The sequence below is a fragment of the Staurois parvus genome, unplaced genomic scaffold (assembly GCF_062004578.1).
Source record: "Staurois parvus isolate SC_StPar_1 unplaced genomic scaffold, SC_StPar_1.0 ptg000377l, whole genome shotgun sequence".
Lineage (NCBI taxonomy): Eukaryota > Metazoa > Chordata > Amphibia > Anura > Ranidae > Staurois > Staurois parvus.
The window spans coordinates 1,022,744-1,049,443 of record NW_028318173.1 but is presented as its reverse complement, the minus strand read 5'-3'; the positions used below and the strand labels follow the sequence as shown (position 1 = coordinate 1,049,443).

The 26,700-nt window shown below is 43.5% G+C and overlaps 1 protein-coding gene and 1 long non-coding RNA gene across 4 annotated transcripts in view; one reads left to right on the top strand and one right to left on the bottom strand.

Moving 5' to 3' along the window:
- Window positions 1-26,700, bottom strand: part of ASTN2 (astrotactin 2) — a 521,452-nt gene that overhangs the window by 349,639 nt on the left and 145,113 nt on the right. For 2 of the 3 annotated variants that reach the window (XM_089685523.1, XM_089685524.1), the window contains exons 4-5: window positions 17,749-17,856; window positions 1,528-1,674 (exon numbers count right to left, since the gene is read on the bottom strand). In XM_089685523.1, coding sequence (XP_089541649.1) covers window positions 1,528-1,674; window positions 17,749-17,856 — 255 coding nt within the window. The remainder of the gene's footprint in view (window positions 1-1,527; window positions 1,675-17,748; window positions 17,857-26,700) is intronic. The other variant, XM_089685525.1, reaches the window with a different exon arrangement.
- Window positions 17,718-23,887, top strand: LOC149456065 (uncharacterized). Its single transcript, XR_016313967.1, has 2 exons — window positions 17,718-17,907; window positions 23,406-23,887. It is a non-coding gene; the product is annotated as an uncharacterized LOC149456065 (long non-coding RNA).

Genomic DNA, 26,700 nt, shown 5'->3' with positions numbered 1-26,700 from the left:
GGGGATTCTGATGGGGCAATTGATGTAAGGGGACACTCTGGTGTGGACAATTTATGTAAAGGGGCACTCTGATAAGCCCAATTGATTTAATGGGCACTCATATATGGACAACTGTTGTAAAAGGGCACTTTGATGGGACACCTGATGTAAAAGGTTACTCTGATGGGACCACTGAGATAAGAGGGCACTCTGATGGGACAACTGATGTAAGGGGGCACTCTGACGGGACGCCTGATGTAAGGGGGACTCTGAGGGGGACAGTGATATAAGGGGGCACTCCAATGAGGGCACTTGAAGTAAAGGAGATTCTGATGGGGCAATAAATGTAAGGGGTACCCTGTTGTGGACATTTTATGCAAGGAGGTACTCTGATGAGGACAACTGACATAAGGGGCACTCATATAGGAACAACTGATGTAAATGGGCAGTCTGAGGGGACACCTGATGTAAGGGGGGACTCTGATTGGACACCTGATGTAATGTGGCACTCTGATGGGGATATCTGCGTTAAAGGGGACTCTGATGCAGTCATTTGATATAAGGGGCACCCTGGTGTGGACAGTTTATGCAAAGGAGCACTCTGATAAGGACAATTGATGGAAGGGGTACTCATATTGGGACAACTGATGCAAAAGGGCACTCTTATGGGACACCTGATGTGAGGGGGGACTCTGATAGGACACCTGATGTAAGGGGGGGGGGGTTGCTGAGGGGACATCTGATATAATGTGGCACTCTGATGGGGATATCTGAAGTAGGCGGGACTCTGATGAGGACATTGATATAAGGGGGCTCCCTGATGGGGACGTTCGAAGTAAGGGGCACTCTGGTGTGTACAGTTTATGCAAAGGAGCACTCTGACGATGACAATTGATGGAAGGGGCACTCATATTGGGACAACTGATGTAAAGGGGCACTCTGATGGGAAACCTGATATAAGGGGGGGGGACGCTGATGAGACGTCTGATATAATGCAGCATTCTGATGGCGATATCTGAAGTAGGCAGGACTCTGATGGGGACATTGGCAATTGATGTAAGGGAAACTCATACTAGGACAAATGATGTAATGTGGCACTCTGATGGGACATCTGGTGTAAGAGGGACTCTCAACGTGAGAGGGGACCATGTTAGGGACACCTGATATAAGGGGAGACAGGTTCTCTTTAATCAACCTAAGCTAATTACAGCCTAATACATACTAGCATTTCCGCTTAACTCTTGCACAGCCTCTGCACTACCTTTCAGATGTTACTTCTGGGTGGTGGCTCTTAGTATACAGTAGAAGTATGTCCAGTGAAGACGGAACACTGTTTTCCTTTATCTCAGGCATGCTATTGACTTTTATTACTACCCCCCCCCCCCTCAAATCAGATTGGCTAGATCCAGGCATCATCAAATGGAAGGTCAGCCAGCCACAGCTCGAGGAACCCCTAGCAATCTTATGAAGAACCCTTGGATTCCATGGAACCCTGGTTGAAGGTGGCTGGTGTAGAACCTGACTCTGAAGTTCCCTCCACTCTCTCACCATCGGCGATGAAATGCTCTGGCACATGTAGTGTGACCTTCACTGTGAGTGGGCAGGATATTTGCGACCCACACACCACGGCCAAGACGCAGGCACTCACCCCGACCAATGTCAGGGCTGTTCGGCTCAATGGACTCTTCAAGGCACCTGCAATTAAGAACAGTAGAAAAAAAAAAAAAAAAGATATTTAGTAATATCATAAAACACTTACATTAGATATAGCAGGAAATAAAATGAGTAGTGGACTGAAACATAATCTAGTTTATTCGTTCATGGCCTGCTCACCTCGAATTATTTTGCATTTTGTGCCAATGCAAAGCAGATAGAAAATGTTGAAGTATAGGGTGGGATCTCCTGCCAGGTTTCTTTGCTTGGAAAGGCAAGAAGACTAACCCTGGAACCAGGGGTGGACTGACCATTTGGAAACTCTGGCTCTGCCCGAGGGCCAGGGGTCAGTAGGGGGCCCCATGAGATGTCCCTGATACCTTTTCATAGGCTTTTTTGAGTTTGGGCAAGGACACAGGGGCCCCATGATCCCCTATTGCCCGGGGGCCCCATGAGTTGTCAGTCCGCCCCTGCCTGGATCCCTAGGTTTGTCTTACCAACATAAGAATTTGAGGTGGTATTTGGACCATTTATTTGGACTCATAACTGGCAGATTTTATTATTTATATATATATTGGCTACATCTTTTTCTGTAAATACATTTATTGCACCATTTTGACCTTTTTAGTAATAAATCTTATTTTCTGAAAAGTGTTGAACTGTTTCTAAAGCTCTTTAATGCAAACTAAGAATCCCTGTCTCTGAAGAGCGCTACTTTGTGTTTTTAACCCTCTATATACCTTTGCCTGCGGTGACAGTGGTATACAGATGATTATTCAAACATCATAGTGTTACTGCTAAGATTGGCGAGTTTCCTCCTTTTCTCTACAAAAAGGAGGTGGTGGCAGTGTGAAGGGTTAATTGCGTAATTAACCTGACCCAGTAACAATCGGGGGCCCAATGAGATGCCCCTGATACCTTTTTCATAGGCTTTTTTGAGTTTGGGCAAGGACACAGGGGCCCCATGATCCCCTATTGCCCGGGGGCCCCATGAGTTGTCAGTCCGCCCCTGCCTGGATCCTTAGGTTTGTCTTACCAACATAAAAATTTGAGGTGGTATTTGGACCATTTATTTGGACTCATAACTGGCAGCTTTTCCCCTGCAAAAAAAATTTCCAGATGTATACGAATCTCCGAATGGACATAGTAACAAATGTCAACAACTCCGAAAAAAAGTTATAACGAAATTAACCACTTTCCCTCCAGAGGACTTACCCCCTATCATGACCAAGCCATTTTTTTTACTTTTTATTTTAACTGACAATTGCGCAGTCATGCAACGCTGCACCCAAATGAAATTTAAGCCCTTTTTTCCACACAAATGGAGCTTTCTTTGATCAACAAAATTATTTTTTTCCAAAACTAACACTGGTGAATAGAAAAGAACATATTTTTTTTACATCTTTTTGTCTAAAGATTACATTGAAAATAAAAACCTAGTTTGCCCACCCCCCCCCAGAAAAAAATGTATTTAATACATTATAATTATTTTAATCATAATTAATGACACAATTATTTCTAAAAAAAACAGGCCCATAGCAACGTTGTAAAATATGATTACAACAAAATAAATTTTTTTCAAAACTGACACTGGTCAAAAAAAAAAAATAATTTTATTACATCTTTTTGTCTAAAGATTACATTGAAAATAAAAACCTAGTTTGCCCAACCCCCAGAAATTTTTTTATTTAATACATTATAATTATTTTAATCATAATTAATGACACAATTATTTCTAACTAAACAGGCCCATAGCAACGTTGTAAAATATGATTACAACAAAATACATTTTTTCCAAAACTAACACTGGTCAAAAAAAAATAAAAAATTGTATTACATCTTTTTGTCTAAAGATTACATTGAAATTAAAAATCTAGTTTGCCCCCCCCCCCAGAAAAAAATTAATTTAATATATTATAATTATTTTAATCATAATTAATGACACAATTATTTCTAAAAAAACAGGCCCATAGCAACGTTGTAAAATATGATTACAACAAAATAAATTTTTTTCAAAACTGACACTGGTCAAAAAAAAAATAATAATAATTTTATTACATCTTTTTCTCTAAAGATTACATTGAAAATAAAAACCTAGTTTGCTCACCCCCCCAGAAAAAAATTTATTTAATACATTATAATTATTTTAATCATAATTAATGACACAATTATTTCTAGAAAAAAAAAAAAAACAGGCCCATAGCAACGTTGTAAAATATGATTACAACAAAATAAATTTTTTCCAAAACTAACACTGGTCAAAAAAAAAAAAATAATTTTATTACATCTTTTTGTCTAAAGATTACATTGAAAATAAAAGCCTAGTTTGCCCACCCCCCCCCCCCCCCAGAAAAAAATGTATTTAATACATTATAATTATTTTAATCATAATTAATGACACAATTATTTCTAACTAAACAGGCCCATAGCAACGTTGTAAAATATGATTACAACAAAATACATTTTTTCCAAAACTAACACTGGTCAAAAAAAAAATAATAATAATTTTATTACATCTTTTTGTCTAAAGATTACATTGAAAATAAATGAGTACTGACGTGATACTTTTTTTATTTGAACTAACGTATAATTTTGAAGACAAGCTTTCGGGGAATGTCCCCTTCTTCAAGGTCCAGGCAGTACTACTTTACAGAGTTTTAGCAGAAATAAATAAAGTAATTTTTATAAGACAATATTGCAAAAAAAAAAACCCTAGTTTGCCTTCCACGCCAGAAAAATATATTCAATACTTTGTTGTCATTTTTTTCCAAAATTAACACTGGTGAAAAGAAAACAACATAATTTTGTCACATCTTTTTGTCTAAAGATCGCATTTAAAAATTAAATAATTTTTGTAAGACAATATTGCAAAAAATATATATATAGTTTGTCCCCCCCAGAAAAAAAATTGAATCAATACTTTGTTAGCTTAATTGATGTCAAAATTATTGCTAACTAAACAGGCCCATAGCAACGTTGTAAAATATGACTACAACAAAATACATTTTTTCCAAAACTAACACTGGTCAAAAAAAAAATAATAATTTTATTACATCTTTTTGTCTAAAGATTACATTGAAAATAAAGTAATTTTTTTATGACGATATTGCAAAAAAAAAAACCCTAGGAGATGACCAGAGATTGCGGACATAGTACAGGAGATGACCAGAGACTGCGGACATAGTACAGGAGATGACCAGAGACTGCGGACACAGTACAGGAGATGACCAGAGACTGTGGACACAGTACAGGAGATGACCAGAGACTGCGGACATAGTACAGGAGATGACCAGAGACTGCAGACATAGTACAGGAGATGACCAGAGACTGCGGACACAGTACAGGAGATGACAAGAGACTGCAGACAGTACAGGAGATGACCAGAGACTGCGGACACAGTACAGGAGATGACCAGAGACTGCGGACATAGTACAGGAGATGACCAGAGACTGCAGACACAGTACAGGAGATGACAAGAGACTGCAGACATAGTACAGGGAATGACCAGAGACTGCGGACATAGTACAGGAGATGACCAGAGACTGCAGACATAGTACAGGAGATGACCAGAGACTGCGGACACAGTACAGGAGATGACCAGAGACTGCGCACATAGTACAGGCGATGACCAGAGACTGCAAACATACTACAGGAGATGACCAGAGACTGCGGACACAGTACAGGAGATGACCAGAGACTGCGGACACAGTACAGGAGATGACCAGAGACTGCGGACACAGTACAGGAGATGACCAGAGACTGCAGACATAGTACAGGGAATGACCAGAGACTGCGGACATAGTACAGGAGATGACCAGAGACTGCAGACATACTATAGGAGATGACCAGAGACTGCAGACATACTACAGGAGATGACCAGAGACTGCGGACACAGTACAGGGAATGACCAGAGACTGTGGACATAGTACAGGAGATGACCAGAGACTGCGGACATAGTACAGGGAATGACCAGAGACTGTGGACATAGTACAGGAGATGACCAGAGACTGCGGACACAGTACAGAAGATGACCAGAGAGTGCGCACATACTACAGGAGATGACCAGAGACTACGGACATAGTACAGGAGATGACCAGAGACTGCGGAAATTTTCAATACTTCGTTAATTAATGACAATATTATCGCTAACTAGCAGGGCAGTAAAAACTGATCAAGTGCTTTGTTTTGTTTTTTTATAATAATATAATATATATCATTTATATAATATAATACATTTTGATATATTATCCCATGATTGACATATTGATACTGGAGGTATAATTGTAATATAGATATTCTCTCCTTTTAATTTGTAATATATTTGTCTGTGTTTGTAAAGCAATTTATTTATTTATTTATTTTAAATCAAATGTAAATAAAATGTGTTTAATAAGAAAAAATAAAGCCCCCTGAGTGTCATAAAAATAGTTGAAGTGGTTCATTTATTTAGCACGGACAACTCTTGTGTGAACACGAATTAAAAATATATTTGTGTAAGTTCAGTTTTGTGACCACGCACTTTCTTTTTCTTTACAAATAACAGAGAAAATCTCTTTGATTTTGCAGCCAGGCTGGTTTATTTTGGGATTACTCATAAAGTTATCTTTTGCTCCCGTAGCTAATCTTTCTAGCCCATAATCCTGCTGTCTAGTTTTAGTTTTGATCATATCAATCCGGTGTAACAGTTATCTTCTAACATATGCTTTAAAAACACCCAAAATCTCCAGTTTCCTTGTGTCGTTCACTGTATAAAAAAAAAAAATTCTCCGTAATCCCATTTTCTTGACCTAGTTTAGTAAATCAAAGGGATGGCTTCCAATTGTATCTCCGCCGTCCCCAAAGCCATTCCAAATTCACTACTGGCCGGCTACCAGCCCTTTAGCACATGTGCAGAGTATGAAGGTGAAATCACACTCTCTATAGACAATCATTTGTAGACCCCTATGAGTTGTTGGACATCCTATTCCAAAACCATGGGCTTTGATATAGAGTTGTCCCCCTTGGACCTTTGCAGCTATAATAGCCTCCACTGGGAAGGCTTCCCAGAAGATGTTGGAGCATGTCTTTGGAAAGCTGTGCCCATTTAGCCAATAGAGTATTTACGGGGTCACTTTTGATGTTGCAGAAGACCTGGCTCGCAACTGGTGTTTCAATGGATCCCAAAGGTGTTGAGGTCAGGGCTCTGTGTAGGCCACCTAAATTCCTCCACACCAAACTGGTCAAACCGTGTCTTTATGGATCTGGCTTTGTACACAGGGGAACAGTCAGGCTGGAGAAAAAGATGGACCTTCACCACACTGTTATTATTATTATTATTATACAGTATTTATAAAGTGTCAACAGTTCGCTCAGCGCTGTACATTACAAAGGGGGACAGAACATGTGACAGAACAATAACAATACAATGCAAAACATGAGGGAATCGAGGGCCCTGCTCTTTCGAGCTTACAATCTAGGAGGGAGGGGATGGTGGCACAGGAGGAGATAGCTGTGGGGGATGGGGTGGTAGGAAGAGTGGAGGAGGTTGGCAAGTTAGCAGGGGGTGGGGTAGGCTTCCCTGAAGAGGTGGGTCTTCAGGGTGCGCCTAAAGGAGAGGAGAGTAGGTGATAATCTGATGGGTTGGGGCAGGGAGTTCCAGAGGATGGGTGACACCCTGGAGAAGTCCTGGAGGCGGGCATGGGAGGAGGAGACCAGGGAACTAGAGAGAAGGAGGTCTTGTGAGGAGCGGAGTGTGTGTGCCGGGTGGTACTTGGATATTAGGTCGGTGATGTAGTTCGGGGCAGTATGGTGGACGGCTTTGTACGTCAGTGTTAGGATTTCGAATTTGATCCGTTGCGCAATCGGAAGCCAGTGGAGGGATTGGCAGAGGGGGGTGCCGGAAACGGAGCGGTTGGAAAGGTGAATGAGTCTGGCAGCCGTATTCAGGATCGACTGATGGAAGCACAATTGTCTAAAATGTCTTCGTATGCCGTAGTATTAATAACCCTTCAGTGGGGTTGAGGTCAGGGCTTTGTGCAGGGCTCTCAAGTTCCTCCACACCAAACTGGTCAAACCATGTCTTTATGGAGCTGGCTTTGTACAAAGGGGAAGGGTCATGCTGGAAGAAAAGAAGGACCTTCCCCACACTGTTACCACAAGGATGGAATCACAATTGTCTAAAATGTCTTTGTATGCCGTAGTATTAATATAACCCTTGAGTAGGGGTGAGGTCAGGGCTTTGTGCAGGGCTCTCAAGTTCCTCCACACCAAACTGGTCAAACCATGTCTTTATGGAGCTGGCTTTGTACACAGGGGAACAGTCATGCTGGCACAGAAAAGGGTCTTCACCAAACTGTTACCACAAGGTTTGAAGCGTACAAAATGTCTTTATATGATGTAGCATTAATATTACCCTGTATTAAAAAAATGCCTGAACTCAATCATTTGGAGGAGGGCCCAAAGACGTTGGCCATATACAGTGCTCATCATAAATGAGTCCACCCCTTTTGAAAAGTAAGATTTTAATCAATATCTCAATGAACACAAGAACATTTGTTCGGATCATTACATGACAGTAAGGTTAATATTAGAACTTAGATTACAAAATCTTCAGTTTTACTCAAATGAGTTGATGCAAAAATGAATCCCCACAACAAAATCTCCTCCGTCTAGTATTCTGTATGACCTCCATGATTTGTAAGGACAGCACTGAGTCTTCTAGGCATGGAATGAACAAGTTGGCGACATATTGCAACATCGATCTTTTTCCATTCTTCAAGAATGACCTCTTTTAGAGCCTGGATGCTGGATGGAGAGCGATGCTCAACTTGTCTCTTACGAATTCCCAATAGGTGTTGGATTGGGTTCAGATCAGGAGACATACTTGGCCACTGAATCACTTTCACCCGGTTCTTCTTCAGAAATGCAACTAGATGTGTGTTTTGGATCATTGTCATGTTGGAAAAGTGCACGATGAGCAAGGGCTGGGAGTGATGGTAGCATCTTCTCTTCCAATATAGAGCAGTACATCTGTGAATTCATGACACCATCAATGAAATGAAGCTTCCTGACACCAGCAGCACTCATGCAGCCCCACAGAAGGGCACTGCCACTACCAGGTTTTACGGTAGGCACCATGCATTTTTCTTGGTTCTCCTCACCTTTGCCATGCCATACAATTTTGAAGCCATCAATTCCAAAAACATTTATCTTGGTCTCATCACTCGATCTCAAGTTCCTCCACACCAAACTAGTCAAACCATGTCTTTATGGAGCTGGCATGATACAGAGTCCCAGTAATCTTCTTTTTCAACATGGGCCCTGGTAAATTTTAGGCGGGCTTTTTTGTGCATGGGCTTTAGGAAAGGCTTCCTTCGTGGACGACACCCATGCATGCTATTCCTCTGCAGTGTACGCCGTATTGTGTCACAGGAAACCATCACCACACCACTTTGGCTTTCTACTTCTTTAGCTCTCTCAGGGGATCAGGAAAGAATTTTGTTCCCTGCAGGAGCATATTGGATCATGCTTTGCTGGGTTTTTTTTTGCCTTCCTCTGGATCAACTGTGGGTGTAGGATTACACTGTAACTTTTTTTTTCTTTTTTTTATAGTGGTTGAACTGGATGGACTTTTGTCTTTTTTCAGCCAGACTAACTATGTAGCTAATTGCAGTGAACTTGCATGGCGATTTTCTTCACCCATTCTGATCAGAAGGCTCTCCTGTCGAGCTTCCATGTATGGCCTGGACGTCTCTGTGAGATGGTTGCAACTCCATCTTTGGTAAATTTTTGTATCACTTTTGCTCTAGTATTCTGACTGATAAGTAAAGCTTTGCTGACCTTCTTGTAGCTTTTACCTTTCTTATGTAAAGAAATTATTCTCAGGCTTTGTGACATTTCTCTTTTATGTGTTGCCATTGCTGACAGCATGAAATGGGTGGGGTTTTCTTCATTAAGTAACGCCCTTTTATAATCAGCTGTCTGCTGGACACCTGTTAAATGAATAATTAGACTCACCTGGAGCTGAATTCTTGTTCATTAGGATTTTGTCGTCTTTTGTTGACTTTCATTGGGGTGTGTTCATTTTTGCAACATGATCATGAATGAATTTGTTAGGAAAAATACTGTTTTGTGTATGAAAATTACTGAATCTTCTCTGCAATCAAGGACGGCCGCTCTGGACATCGAGTCTTACAGATTCAACCTTGAGGGCACCCATAATGCTGATGCCGCCCGCAATCGACACGCCTGCTCTATAGGATGCACCGAGAGCTTTGCAAAGATGTGGTACATAAATGTGTCTTATCCAATGCTCGGTTCCATCAAAGAAGTGGGATTGTGTGCCAGTGAACAGATTTATAGATGACAAAGAGAAGGACTTCTAACTTTTAGAAATCGAAGAAAGTCGAGAGACAGAAAAGAATAGGCACACATCCTGCAACAGGCCAAGTTCCTCCATGAACCGTAGCACTGTGGAGTGGCATGCCTTCCAAGTAATAAAGTCAGTTGAAAGGGGTGCATTTAAAAATAAATTGTATAGCAACGCAGTGAAAGTACCATATTTTCCGCTCCATAAGACACACCTAGATTTTGGAGGAAAACAAGAAAAAAATATTCTGAACCAATGGACTGCAGACATAGTACAGGAGATGACCAGAGACTGTGGACACAGTACAGGAGATGACCAGAGACTGCGGACACAGTACAGGAGATGACCAGAGACTGCGGACATAGTACAGGAGATGACCAGAGACTGCGGACACAGTACAGGAGATGACCGGAGACTGCGGACATAGTACAGGAGATGACCGGAGACTGCGGACACAGTACAGGAGATGACCAGAGACTGCGGACACAGTACAGGGGATGACTGGAGACTGCGGACACAGTACAGGAGATGACCAGAGACTGTGGACACAGTACAGGAGATGACCAGAGACTGCGGACACAGTACAGGAGATGACCAGAGACTGCGGACATAGTACAGGAGATGACCAGAGACTGCGGACACAGTACAGGAGATGACCGGAGACTGCGGACATAGTACAGGAGATGACCGGAGACTGCGGACACAGTACAGGAGATGACCGGAGACTGCGGACACAGTACAGGAGATGACCGGAGACTGCGGACACAGTACAGGGGATGACTGGAGACTGCGGACACAGTACAGGAGATGACCAGAGACTGTGGACACAGTACAGGAGATGACCAGAGACTGCGGACACAGTACAGGAGATGACCAGAGACTGCGGACATAGTACAGGAGATGACCAGAGACTGCGGACACAGTACAGGAGATGACCGGAGACTGCGGACATAGTACAGGAGATGACCGGAGACTGCGGACACAGTACAGGAGATGACCGGAGACTGCGGACACAGTACAGGAGATGACCGGAGACTGCGGACACAGTACAGGGGATGACTGGAGACTGCGGACACAGTACAGGAGATGACCAGAGACTGCGGACACAGTACAGGGGATGACTGGAGACTGCGGACACAGTACAGGAGATGACCAGAGACTGCGGACACAGTACAGGAGATGACCAGAGACTGCAGACATAGTACAGGAGATGACCAGAGACTAGAGACATAGTACAGAAGATGACCAGAGACTGCGGACATAGTACAGGATATGACCAGAGACTGCAGACATAGTACAGGAGATGACCAGAGACTGCGGACATAGTACAGGAGATGACCAGAGACTGCGGACATAGTACAGGAGATGACCAGAGACTGCGGACATAGTACAGGAGATGACCAGAGACTGCGGACATAGTACAGGAGATGACTAGAGACTGCGGACATAGTACAGGAGATGACTAGAGACATAGTACAGAAGATGACCAGAGACTGCGGACATAGTACAGGAGATGACTAGAGACATAGTACAGAAGATGACCAGAGACTGCGGACATACTACAGGAGATGACCAGAGACTGCGGACACAGTACAGAAGATGACCAGAGACTGCGGACACAGTACAGGAGATGACCAGAGACTGCGGACATAGCACAGGAGATGACCAGAGACTGCGGACATAGTACAGGGGATGACCAGAGACTGCGGACACAGTACAGGAGATGACCAGAGACTGCAGACACAGTACAGGAGATGACCAGAGACTGCAGACATAGTACAGGAGATGACCAGAGACTAGAGACATAGTACAGAAGATGACCAGAGACTGCGGACATAGTACAGGATATGACCAGAGACTGCAGACATAGTACAGGAGATGACCAGAGACTGCGGACATAGTACAGGAGATGACCAGAGACTGCGGACATAGTACAGGAGATGACCAGAGACTGCGGACATAGTACAGGAGATGACCAGAGACTGCGGACATAGTACAGGAGATGACTAGAGACTGCGGACATAGTACAGGAGATGACTAGAGACATAGTACAGAAGATGACCAGAGACTGCGGACATAGTACAGGAGATGACTAGAGACATAGTACAGAAGATGACCAGAGACTGCGGACATACTACAGGAGATGACCAGAGACTGCGGACACAGTACAGAAGATGACCAGAGACTGCGGACACAGTACAGGAGATGACCAGAGACTGCGGACATAGCACAGGAGATGACCAGAGACTGCGGACATAGTACAGGGGATGACCAGAGACTGCGGACACAGTACAGGAGATGACCAGAGACTGCAGACATAGTACAGGAGATGACCAGAGACTGCGGACACAGTACAGGAGATGACCAGAGACTGTGGACATAGTACAGGAGATGACCAGAGATTGTAGACTTTTGGTTGCTGCTAGTTTTTTGTATTTGTGGAGATAAGGAAAAAGGGAAGTGTTCATTTTCCTAAAATTTTAGCAAAAAAACTAAATGAAGCAGCAGAACTTCGAGAAGAACAGTAGAATCGAAGGTCAAGGCAACACTGAGGTGTAGAGGAGAAGATGGACGTCGTTCAACCGACCCCAGGAGTCAGACACATGGATGGCTTGGCCTCAGCCACTGCTCCAGCCACGCCAGCGGACGCGTTTCACTCCGCCCACCAGGGCTGATCACAGAGAGGTGTAGTTTGGAAGTTTTTAATGGTGTGGTGGGCTTTTAATGGCTGCTGAGGATTACAGAAGATATATTTCTCCTGGACCTGTGCTTGGTCTAAAAAAAACTCACCTTCATTGGCCTAAATATTTTACCTTTTTTCTCACAGAAGTAAAAAAAAAAAAAGAATACACCAATCAATCTTGACATTCTGATCACTGGCAGGTCTAGAACAATGATTATCTCACGACAATGGTATCTGAAAATGAGTGAGATCAATTAGGCAGCGAGTGAACATGTTGTCCCTGAAGTTGATGTGTTGAAAGCAGAAAGAATGGGCAAGTGTAAGGATGTGAGCGACTTTGGCTAGACAACTGAGTCAGATCCAGGGGCGGACTGACCATATGGAAACGGTCAGTAGGGGGCCCCATGAGATGCCCCTGGTACCTTTTTCAAAGGCTTTTTTGAGTTTGGGCAAGGACACAGGGGCCCCATGATCCCCTATTGCCCGGGGGGCCCCATGAGTTGTCAGTCCGCCCCTGGTCAGAGCAACTCCAGAACTGTAGCTCTTGTGGGATGTTCCTGGTCTGCAGAGGTCAGGAGCAACCAAAAGTGATCCAAAGAAGGAAAACCGGCCACAGGGTCATAGGTGGCCAAGGTTCATTGATGCACATGAGGACATAGGCATTTTTCAGGGGGGGGGGGGCGGTGCCACTTCCACGTGAAATGGACAGAAGTGGCAGGTGATAGAGAAAGGAGAAGCAGGTAAGGCACTGCAGGAGCTCCTCTCCTGAGGATGGTGTAGAGGAGATGTGTCATCTCCAGAGACACCTCCTCACATGCCGGTATGTTTGTAGCAGTCTCCGCTGGGATCCACAAGTGCTGGATTGTGTCAGACAGGCTCTCCTTGCCGGTCCTGATCATGGCTTGGGCGGTGCCCAATGGATGGCATTTTGTGGTGGTGAGTGCTGGTAGAACTCAGTCTCTCTCTCTCTCTCTCTCTCTCTCTCTCTCTCTCTCGTGTAGATGGGGAGTATCCGATTTTAGGCTTGCCTAGGGCAGCACAAAACCTAAATACACCACTGCATGGGGAGCGAAGGCTGACTCGAGTGGTCCGATCCAAAAGAAGAGCTACTGGAGCTCATACTGCTGAAAAATGCTGTCAGAACACTAATGCATTCTAGTTTGTTGTGTATGGGGCTGCGTAGCCGCAGATCGGTCAGGATGTCCATGCTGACCCATGTCCACAGCCAAAAGCGCCTACAATGGGCATGTGAGCATCAGAACTGGACCATGGAGCAATGGAAGAAGGTGGCCTGGTCTGATGGATCACATTTTCTTTTACATCATGTGGATGGCCGGGTGGGTGTGCGTCACTTACCTGGGGAAGAGATGACACCAGGATGCAGTATGGGAAGAAGTCAAGCCCATGAAGGCAGTGTGATGCTTTGGACAATGTTCTGCTGGGAAAACTTGGCTCCTGCCATTCATGTGGATGTTACATGTACCGCCTACCTAAACATTGTTGGTGACCAAGTGCACCTCTCCATGAAAATGGTATTCCCTAATGGCAGTGGCTTCTTTTAGCAGGATAATGCACCTTGACACACTGATAAAAATGGGTCAAGAATGGTTTGAGGAACACGTCAAGTTTGAGATGTTGACCTGGCCTCCAAAGTCTCCAGATCTCAATCCACTCAAGCATCTGTGGGATATGCTGGAAAAACAAGTCCGATCCATGGATAATGCTGACACACTGATAAAAATGGGTCAAGAATGGTTTGAGGAACACATCAAGTTTGAGATGTTGACCTGGCCTCCAAAGTCTCCAGATCCACTCAAGCATCTGTGGGATGTGCTGGAAAAACAAGTCCAATCCATGGATAATGCTGACACACTGATAAAAATGGGTCAAGAATGGTTTGAGGAACACATCAAGTTTGAGATTTTGACCTGGCCTCCAAAGTCTCCGGATCTCAATCCACTCAAGCATCTGTGGGATGTGCTGGAAAAACAAGTCCGATCCATGGAGGCCTCACCTCCCAACTTACAGGACTTAAAGCTGTTGCCAAACTACAAGTCCCATGAGGCATTGCAAGATTGACAGTTACAAGCATGACTCCCAAAGGTAGAGGCATGATGGGACTTGTAGTTTTCGCAACAGCTAGAGCCACAGTTTGACATCCATGACTTAAAGAACCTGCTACTGCCAGCTTGGTGCCAGAAACCACCGCCTAGCTTCAGAGGTCTAGTGGAGCCCATGACTTGATGGGTCACGGCTGTTTTGGTAGCAAAAGGGGGACCTACTCAATGGTGGATGGTCATGTTATGGTTAATTGGTTTATATAGACAGCGAAAAAAAAAAGTAAAATAAAAGTAGTAAACAAACACAAACATAAAAAACTACAAAGATAAAATAAACTTCCAAAAAGGACATCCCTAAGGAAAAAAAAAACCTCTAAGCATAGAAAAAAGTAGATCTTCTTTTCCAAGCAAAAGTCACCTACATGCTTCAGTGAGCGAAAGAGTTTGGGCTCTGGTAAGATTTCGAAAATTGTAAAATCAATTCTATTGTTGTGAAATCAATTTCCTCTGAAATCACAGCACTTATCTCCTAGTTCTGAGAGTTCTGTTGCTATTCACAGACGGCCTGTCTTCTGGATTTGTTGACTTGTCGGCCATCTGGTCTTCTATGTATAAATATATATATATACCCATACCAGATGCAGCTGTTTTGGGTCCTATCCAGGAAAGTTGTGGCCATTCAAACTCCGCGCGTTCACATTTCCTTCTCTAGCTGAGCAGACTGCATACCCATGGAGTTTGGACAACCCAGAGCAGTTCCTACTAAGGTTAGCTGGAGCCAGATACTCACATGTGCAGTTTGAGTGGCCCAGATTGGCCACTAGGGGAGTACAATATGGTGGCATTCAGTCCATCCTGCAAATGACAGGATAGAGAGATATAGAGGAGGGGGGGGAGGCTTTCTAGAAAAGACCTAAAACAGCTGCATCTGGAATGAGATGACCTCAGGGGCGGACTGACCATTTGGAAACCCGGGCACTGCCTGAGGGCCCGGGGTCAGTAGGGGGCCCCATGAGATGCCCCTGGTACCTTTTTCATAGGCTTTTTTGAGTTTGGGCAAGGACACAGGGGCCCCATGATCCCCTATTGCCCGGGGGCCCCATGAGTTGTCAGTCCGCCCCTGGATGACCTTCAACGTTTCCAAAAGGTATCTATCATTTATTAGGTGTAGGATGGCATTGGGGGGGGTTTCCAAAACACACTTTAACCACTTGCCTTCCGTCTGCTGTTTATAAATGGCCAGATGGTGGCACTCCAGGGGCGGGTTGCTGTTCCTAAACGGCACCCACATTTTCTAGCTGTGCGCACTCCCTGGGAGCGCACAGCACCGCGATCCGGTGCCCGCTCTGTCCTCCACACAGTGGAACACCGATCGACAGACGGGACCCGATCATGTGATCACTCGTTGGCCAATCAGTGATCACATGCAGAGTAGTAAGCAACGATGTCACTTGTGACATCGTTGCTTACTACGTGTGAAATCTGTGAATGATCACAGAGATCATATGGTACAGGGCTATTCACAACAGCCATGTACCTTGTGACAAGCTGTGACCAATCACAGCTCTCACAGTAGTTCTCAATGGCTGCAAGAATGCAGCCAGAGAGGAGAAATGATTGCTTTTACAGCCTTTATGGGTGTAAAAGCAACCAGTGTAAAAAAAAAAATCTTCATCACCCCCCACAAGTAGTACAGTGTCACCATGGTGACACTGTACTGCTAGGGTGACAGTATGTAAAAAAAATTTAAAATTATAATTTTTGGTTATAAACTAATTTGGGTTATTTTCTTTACTAAAAAGATCACAAAATAAATTTTGGCCAAGATTTATGATGAAATACTATTTATTTGCAAAATTTTATAAGAAAAACACTTTTTTTCAACATTTTTGGACTTTTTCATTTACATAGCAAAAAAAATAAAAATCCCAGTGGTGAATAAATACCACCAAAATAAAGCTTTATCTGTCTCAAACAAATGCTAAAAATGTATATGGGTACAGTGTTGCATGACCGCACAATTGTCATTCAAAGTGTGAAAATTGGCCTGGACAGGAAGGGGGTGAAAGTGTCCAGACATGAAGGGGTTAAAGACAAAAATGAATGCAGCTCTGCAATCATTATACCATCATTAAGTGTAAGGAAATGTGCAAGGAAGAAACAGTACAAGGATTCAACTAGTCCATGTGCTGACAAGAAGCAGTCTCTTGAGATCTAGGTTGAGGGCTGGTCCGGGATGACTTGAGCTCAGAAGAAGTAGGTTGAATCAGTTCATGTAATGTGCAAGGAGCATGCTCATAGGAGGAGAGAGCAGAGTGAAAGAGAGATTAACTCATTTCTGTGCTGCGTCTCCTTTCACTGTCGAGATATACGTTGGGGATTGGTCTGAGATGACTTGGGCTCAGAAGACGTAGGTTGAATCAGTTCATGTAATGTGCAAGGAGTAGGATGATAGGAGGAGAGAGCAGAGTGTCAGAGAGATTAGCTAATTACTGTGCTGCTTCTCCTTTTACTGTCAAGATATAGGTTGGGGGTTGGTCCGAAATGACTTGTGCACAGAAGAAGTAGGTTGAATCAGTTCACGTAATGTTCAAGGAGCATGCTGATAGGAGGAGAGAGCAGAGTGTAAAAAAGGGATGACCTCATCACTGTGCTGCTACTCTTTTCACTGTCAAGATATAGGTTGGGGGCTGGTCCGGGATGACTTGGACTCAGAAGAAGTAGGTTGAATCAGTTCATGTAATGTGCATGTAGCATGCTGATAGGAGGAGAGAGCAGAGTGTAAGAGAGATGAACTCTTTACTGTGCTGCTTCTCCTTTCACTATCCAGTCCCAGGCTACAGCGGGACTGAGGACATCTAGTGGCAGGGGGAAATATCTGGATATTGCCGCAAAAGCTGTTTTTTTTTTTAAATGTAATCTTCTAATGCAATATTGGTTTTATGTTGTTGCTTTTGGCCGCCGTTTTGCTTTCAATTCATGGAGCTATTGGTAAACTGTCCTCGCCAGTCCCTAGGATCATGTACCTTGGCTTCTGTGTTGGTTTCCAGGCTGCCATTCCCAGACAGTCAACTGGGCCTCATCTCCTGTCTCTGATCCCGAGTCCTCTTCCGACTTCAGGATCCCCTTTGGATCTACAATAAAAGAGCCCGGCGGGGCACACTGTCACACGGCTACATCACACGGTACATGTTAATATTTATTCTATATCCAAATTCATTTGAACCTTGTCTCTGTTGTATTGCGTTTATTCATCTATTGCTTTTTTTTTTTTTTTTGACGCATTGTATCGTTCTCTTTGGGGGATTGTTTGTTGTTTGTTTGTTTTTCAAAACAACTCAGTGTTCATTAATTAAATTCGTCAGCGATGCCGCGCTCCTTTATTCCACTGACTTGACTCCATAATTTCTACCCACCCTGAAGACGTAAAGCTGAACTCTAGGAAAAAACAGATGGGACGCATTCAAGGGATGTGTGTTTCCGTCCATCCGGTTCTAAGATTTACACAGCTCTGCCATGGAGCCCACATCCTGTCTGCTAGGGAAGGAGGCCAGCCTGTGACTGGACAGTGAAGGAGAAGCAGCGGACCGATGACAATGTCCTCCTTCTCTTAGCATGGGAACTGCTTGGCTCTGCTGCTTCCCCCTCACGCAGTCCATGCTCTGCTGTAGGGTGGGTGGGTGTGGGCTGGTAGGTTATGATATTAGGCTGGTTAATGAATTCAGAGAGCTGTACTAATTTTTGTGTTTTTAGTTCGTCCTGGAATTCAGCTTTAGATCTTGTGCCAGGTTGGACCATATGAGAACGCTCATGGCACCTTTCCAAGCAGAAAGAAATAACTGATGCAGGAAGTGGGAGCGGCATCCACGAGGTACTGTGTGTGATCGAGGAATGGGCGCCGCTCAAACCAGTCCTTGGAGTCCGGTGTATAGGGGATAGCCTCAACCGTCGCCCTCTGATGGGATGAAACGCGTCAGGAGGAGTGGCCAGAGCAATGGCTGAGGCCATCTCCTATATGAGGTATTCCAGTAACTGTGTGTGATCGAGGAATGGACGCCGCTCAAACCAGTCCTTGGAGTCCGGTGTATAGGGGATAGCCTCAACCATCGCCCTCTGATGGGATGAAACGCGTCAGAGGGAGTGGCCAGAGCGATGGCTGAGGCCATCTCCTATATGAGGTATTCCAGTAACTGTGTGTGATCGAGGAATGGACGCCGCTCAAACCAGTCCTTGGAGTCCGGTGTATAGGGGATAGCCTCAACCGTCGCCCTCTGATGGGATGAAACGCGTCAGCAGGAGTGGCCAGAGCGATGGCTGAGGCCATCTCCTATATGAGGTATTCCAGTAACTGTGTGTGATCGAGGAATGGATGCCGCTCAAACCAGTCCTTGGAGTCCGGTGTATAGGGGATAGCCTCAACCATCGCCCTCTGATGGGATGAAACGCGTCAGAGGGAGTGGCCAGAGCGATGGCTGAGGCCATCTCCTATATGAGGTATTCCAGTAACTGTGTGTGATCGAGGAATGGATGCCGCTCAAACCAGTCCTTGGAGTCCTGTGTATAGGGGATAGCCTCAACCGTCGCCTTCTGATGGGACGAAACGCGTCAGTAGGCGTGGCCAGAGCGATGGCTGAGGCCATCCCCTATACAAGGTATTCCAGTAACTGTGTGTGATCGAGGAATGGATGCCGCTCAAACCAGTCCTTGGAGCCTGATGTATAAGGGGTGGCCTCAGCTGTCGCCCTTTTATGGGACGAAACGCATCAGTAGGAATGGCCAAAGCGATGGCTGAGACCATCCCCTATAAGAGGTATTCCAGTAACTGTGTGTGATCAAGGAATGGACGCCGCTCAAGCCAGTCCTTGGAGTCCGGTGTATAGGGGATGGCCTCAGCCATCGCCCTCTGATGGGATGAAACGCGTCAGTAGGAGTGGCTGGAGTGATGGCCAAGGCCATCCCCTATACAATGGACTCCAAGGACTTGTGCCAGGTTAATTGTCAATAAAGGTATCAAGACTAAGCCCTCCTCCGGATACACCACACCCTCTGATGTGGCGAAATGTGTCAGTCAGAGTGGCCTGAGCGACAGTGACAACTCCAAGGACTTGTGCCAGGTTGCTACCCACTTGAAAGAGGAAGCAGTGTAATGAATCATGAGTGAATGGTGCACTCCGAAGAGCTCTGAATGGTTGGAAAGTAGAGAATGGCCTCAGCTGCAGCTCCTCCTGATACGCCACGCCCTCCGACGCATTTCACCTTGCCCTGGGGCTGATAATAGAGGTAATACTAAGCCCTCCTCCTGATACGACACGCCCTCTGATGGGGTGAAATGCATCAGCGGGAGTGTCCGGAGCGACGGCTGAGGCCATCCCATATACACCGGACTCCAAGGACTTGTGCCAGATTGTTACTCGTTTTAAAGTGGAATGAGTGAACGCTGCACACCGAAGAGCTCTGAACGCTTGGAAAGTAGAGAGTGGCCTCAGCTACAGCCGCTCCTGATAGGCCGTGTGTTATTTCCCGCCCCCAAGGCTTAGTCAATAGAGGTATCAAAACTAAGCCCATTTTCAACAAGGGTCCCATGAAACCCTAGGGACCCTCCAGAGGTTGCTAGGGATTCCTTGGGCAATGGGCAAGTCGACCTCTCAGATCGATAACTACAGACACCAATGATCTTTTTAGCTATCTGTAAGGGGGGCATTCCTCTCATTGATCGCCAGTGTAATGGGGCCCTTCTCCAATGGCCAGCAATTCAGAAGGATCCTTCTTTCAGTGACCACCAATCTAAGGTGGCTTCTCCACTAAACCCCCCCCAGGTGTAGGTTAAACTTTCAGTGACCACCAATGTAAGGTAGACTTTCACTGACAAGCAATTTAGGGGAGGTTTTCACTGGCCACCAATGTAGGGTAGACTTTCACTGGCCACCAATGTAGGGTAGACTTTCACTGGCCACCAATGTAGGGTAGACTTTCACTGGCCACCAATGTAGGGTAGACTTTCAGTGACTACCAGTGTAGGGTAGACTTTCAGTGACTACCAATGTAGGGTAGACTTTCAGTGACTACCAGTGTAGGGTAGACTTTCAGTGACCACCAATGTAAGGTAAACTTTCACTGACCAGCAATTTAGGGGAGGTTTTCACTGGCCACCAATGTAGGGTAGACTTTCACCGGCCACCAATGTAAGGTAGACTTTCACCGGCCACCAATGTAGAGTAGACTTTCACTGGCCACCAATGTAGGGTAGACTTTCAGTGACCACCAATGTAGGGTAGACTTTCACTGGCCACCAATGTAGGGTAGACTTTCAGTGACCACCAATGTAGGGTAGACTGTCAGTGACCACCAGTGTAGGGTAGACTTTCAGTGACCACCAGTGTAGGGTAGACATTCAGTGACCACCAGTGTAGGGTAGACATTCAGTGACAACCAGTGTAGGGTAGACTTTCACTGGCCACCAATGTAGGGTAGACTTTCAGTGACTACCAGTGTAGGGTAGACTTTCACCGGCCACCAATGTAGGGTAGACTTTCACCGGCCACCAATGTAGAGTAGACTTTCACCGGCCACCAATGTAGGGTAGACTTTCAGTGACCACCAATGTAGGGTAGACTTTCACTGGCCACCAATGTAGGGTAGACTTTCAGTGACCACCAATGTAGGGTAGACTGTCAGTGACCACCAGTGTAGGGTAGACTTTCAGTGACCACCAGTGTAGGGTAGACATTCAGTGACAACCAGTGTAGGGTAGACTTTCACTGGCCACCAATGTAGGGTAGACTTTTAGTGACCACCAGTGTAGGGTAGACTTTCAGCGACCACCAGTGTAGGGTAGACTTTCAGTGACCACCAATGTAAGGTGGAGTTTCACTGATCAGCCAAGGACGAAAATATTGCTGACGCCCCCCCCCCCCCCCAATGCATTTCTGTCAGATAATGCACCACTTCACCCAGAAAATGGTTGCACTTACAGTTAGATTATTTCTATTTTTTCTATTCTATTCTTTCTATTCTGTTCTTTCAATGCTTTTCTTTTCTGTTCTAATCTATTCTATTCATAATTTCGAATTTCAGAAAATGGTTATATTCTTTCTATTTTATTCTAATCTAGTCTATTGCTTTTTTCTATTCCATTCTAATCTTTTAAATTCTGTTCTATTCTTTTATTTTCTATTCTATTCAAATTTGAATGTAGTTTATTCAAAATTCGAATTTTGGAAGACAGTTATATTCTTTCTGTTTTATGCTATTCTATTGTTTTTCTCTATTTTATTTTTTTCTATTGTGTCCTATTCATTTCTATTCTATTCTGTTCTAATCTGTTATATTCAAATTCAAATTTATTCTATTCAAAATTCAAATTTCGGAAAATGGTTATATTCCTTCTATTTTATTCCTTTTTATTGTTTTTTTTTCTATTCTGTTTTTTTATTTCCTATTCTATTCTGTTATTTTTTATTCTGTTCTATTCTATTCTACTCTAATCTATTCATATTCAATTTATTCTAATAGAAAGTAAAATTTTAGAAGACGTTTATATTCTTTCTATTTTATTCTATTCTATTTTTTTTAAACAATTTTTCTTAGTTTCAAAACTTCAGATGTACAAAGAAAAGAAGAAGTTACGTAAAACATTGCCTAATCGCGGAGTCAATAACATACATGACTACTAAAATTTGGAATTAATACTTTCTCTGTTGGCAATACAAGCTTCAGTAAAAATAGATAAACAATAGTATAGTACTTCAATGACTACACCAGCCTGACTATGGTTTCCAGACTATTCTATTGTTTTTGCTATTCCATCTATTCTATTCTTTTATTTTCTGTTCTATTCTGTTTAGTTAAAAGTAATTCTTTTTTGTTCTATTCTATTCATTTCTTTTATTTTCTATTCTATTCTGTTTTATTCTATTCTTTTCCATTCCATTTTTCTTTCTATTCTATTCCCTTATTTTCTATTTTATTGCATTCTATTCTTTTATTTTCTATTCAATTCTGTTCTGTTTCATTCTATTCTTTTCTATTCCATTTTTCTTTCTATTCTATTCCCTTATTTTCTATTTTATTTTATTCTATTATTTTATATTCTGTTCTGTTTTATTCGGTTCTTTTCTATTCCATTTTTCTTTCCATTCTATTCCCTTATATTCTATTTTATTTTATTCTATTATTTTATATTCTGTTCTTTTCTATTCCATTTTTCTTTCCATTCTATTCCCTTATTTTCTAATTTATTCTATTATTATATTTTATATTCTATTCCATTATGTTTTATTCTATTCTTTTCTATTCCATTTTTCTATCTATTCTATTCTCTTATTTTCTATTTTATTTTATTCTATTCCTTTATTTTCTATTCTGTTCTGTTTTATTCTATTCTTTCCATTCTTCTTTCTATTCTATTCCCTTATTTTCTATTTTTATTTTATTCTATTATTTTCTCTTTTATTCTATTCTTTTCTCTTTTATTCTGTTCTTTTCTATTCTTTTATTTTATATTCTGTTCTGTTTTATTCTATTCTTTTCTATTCCATTTTTCTTTCTATTCTATTCTCTTACTTTCTATTTTATATTTTTATTTTATTCTATTCTTTTCTCTTTTATTCTGTTCTTTTCTATTCTTGTTTTCCAATTTGAATTCGTTTAGAATTTCGGATGTCATTTTGTTTCATTATTTCAGATTTGCTTAAATTCGTTACACCCGGACACACCCGAATCTTCGAATCCACCGCATCTCATCCTGAACGGGAAGGATATATTCTCCTGAAGATGATAATCCCGCTCAGATCTTTTTCTTTACCTAAGATTATATCTCTGCCACTGATTGCGTATGAACTTGCCCTTGAATGCCTTTTTGTACGTCATCTGTATGTTTTGTTTGTTTTTTCAGCTGTCTTTGCCTTACTCTGTATGGTGTCAAAAACTTTAAATAAAGAAAATAATAATAAAAAAAAAAAAAAAAGTAGCAGGAAGAAAATTCAAATCTAACCTTGGAAAAGTAATATTTTGTGGAAAGGTTATTTGATCCTCGGAAACAATCTAGCAGAGGAAGTCGGTCAACTGTAAGTGAATGCTTAGGATAAACACAGAACTATATTCAAAAAGATTAAAATAAATAAACAAAAAAAATAAAAAGAATAAGAAATAAAAGGGCAGACTCGATGGACGACTTGGTCTTTTTTTTCTGTTGTCACTCTTCAATGTTTTTATGCAGCATTTATATTGCGAAATAATACCCTGCCTGGAAACAGATGCAGAAGCAATTATAGAATTTTTAGAAATTCTTTTTATTCTAAAAGCTGTCTTTTTATTTGCTTAAAAAAAATATTTTTTTTAGAGGAACATTTCAGCGTGACCCAAGGCGAAGGATTAAAGGTGGTACACTGACAATAACAAGCTCCGGCATCAGTTGCCATGTTCATAGTACGATGTTTAAAATGGTATCATTTAGGTTTCCTCAGCCCATTTGGTACAACGGGCGACTTACCCGCTAGCCTCTTGGAGCATCAAGAGTCCCATGGAAAAAAAACCCACAAAAAATAAAGGACAGCCTTCCTCTCTTTTGTTTTTGTCCCCCCCCCCAGTTCCATGGAAGATAGATTGGTGGTTACTTTCTACTCTGCTCAAAAAAATGAAAGGAAGACTTTGTAATTCAAGTCGCATCAAGTCCATGAGACTCCTGGGATATTGATCTGGTCAGGTAAGTAGCACAGGGGGGTGGTGATCAGTTTCAGCTGCTTTGGTGTTCATGAAATTAACAACAGGTGCACTAGATGGGCAACAATGAGACAACCCCCAAAACAGGAATGGTTTTACAGGTGACTTTTGTTTCCCTACTCATCTTTTCTGACTGTTTTTCACTTGTTTTGCATTTGACTAGGGTCAGTGTCACTGCTGGTAGCATGAGGCCATACCTGGACCCTACAGAGGTTGCACAGGCAGTCCAACTCCTCCAGGATGGCACATCAATACATACCATTGCCAGAAGGTTTGCTGTGTCTCCCAGCACAGTCTCAAGAGCATGGAGGAGATTCCAGGAGATAGGCAGTTACTCTAGGAGAGCTGGACAGGGCCGTAGAAGGTCCTTAACCCATCAGCAGGACCGGTATCTGCTCCTTTGTGCAAGGAGGAACAGGATGAGCACTGCCAGAGCCCTACAAAATGACCTCCAGCAGGCCACTGGTGTGAATGTCTCTGACCAGTCAGAAACAGACTTCATGAAGGTGGCCTGAGGGCCCGACTTCCTCTAGTGGGCCCTGTGCTCACTGCCCAGCACCATAGAGCTGGATTGGCATTTGCCATTGAACCCCAGAATTAGCAGGTCCACCACTGGCACCCTGTGCTTTTCACAGATGAGAGCAGGTTCACCCTGAGCACATGTGACAGACATGAAAGGGTCTGGAGAAGCCGTGGAGAACGTTCTGCTGCCTGTAACATGGTTCAGCATGACCGTTTTGGTGGTGGATCAGTGATGGTCTGGGGAGACATATCCATGGAGGGACGCACAGACCTCTACAGGCTAGACAATGGCACCCTGACTGCCATTAGGTATCGGGATAAAATCCTTGGACCCATTGTCAGATCCTACACTGGTGCAGTGGGTCCTGGGTTCCTCCTGGTGCAGTGGGTCCTGGGTTCCTCCTGGTGCAGTGGGTTCTGGGTTCCTCCTGGTGCACGACAATGCCCGGCCTCATGTGGGGAGAGTATGCAGGCAGTTCCTGGAGGATGAAGGAATTGATACCATTGAATGGCCCCCATGCTCGCCTGCCCTAAATCCAATAGAACACCTCTGGGATGTCATGTTTTGGGCCATCCGATGCCGCCAGGTTGCACCTCAGACTGGAGCTCAGTGATGCCCTGGTCCAGATCTGGGAGGACATACCCCAGGACACATCTGTGGTCTCATTCGGAGCCTCCCCCGACGTTGTCAGTCATGCATACAAGCACATGGGGGCCATACAGACTACTGAGGACCATTCTGAGTTGCTGCAATGACATTTCACCAAAATGGACTCGCCTGCTGCATCATTTTCTCACTTTGATTTTCGGGGTGTCTTTGAATTCAGTCCTCTGTAGGTCGATCATTTTCATTTCCATCAAACGATGGGGCATCCTTACGTTCCTCACACATTACCACGTCCATGTCAGCATAGAGATCCAGTGGGAGATTTGTCCTCATTGAGATCTGATGGGTTTTCCTTTAATTTTTTTTTAGCCGTGTATTTTTCTGGTTAATCACCATTGGGTTTGTTTAAAACAACAAAGCATATCTAAACACAACAGCAAAAAAAACCTAAAACACAGACAGTAGAGGGCGGCATCTAAGTGCAGCAATAAAACATTTTGACCAACAGACCGGAACACATTGAAACGTGTAGCCACGTCCCCAAGATCCCCATTGGCCTATGATATCATTTACTGGGTTCCTCTGGAGTCTCCTACTGACCAAGAAGTGCTTCTTATGACTACCCGGTCGGCGGCATTGCTGCACAATCCATGGACTGGATGCCTCTGCTACAGGGTTCATTTGAGGTCCTGATTTTACTGGGTTCCTCTGGGGTCTCCTACTGACCAAGAAGTGCTTCTTATGACTACCCAATCGGCAGCATTGCTGCACAATCCATGGACTGGATGCCTCTGCTACAGGGTTCCTTTGAGGTCCTGATTTCTTACGATCTACCTGCCTATCATAGACTTACATCATGTGAGTTGCCAATTTATTTTTTTTATGCTGCACTCAGATGGCGCCCTCTTGATTCAGAAATTTCTTCCGTCTCTAAGGAGGAGCTGCTTCTCGTAATTGGCTGAGGCTCATTGCCGAAACGCGTAAGACATTTTAGTTGTACACCTTTCTCATTCTAATAAAGATGAATATTCGGGAAGACGAGTAGCCGGCTCTTCAAATCTTAATTCTTGAGTTGTGACTGGGAGGGCACATAGAGCCAGAGTCTGCCTCTGAGGGGGAATTTATCTGG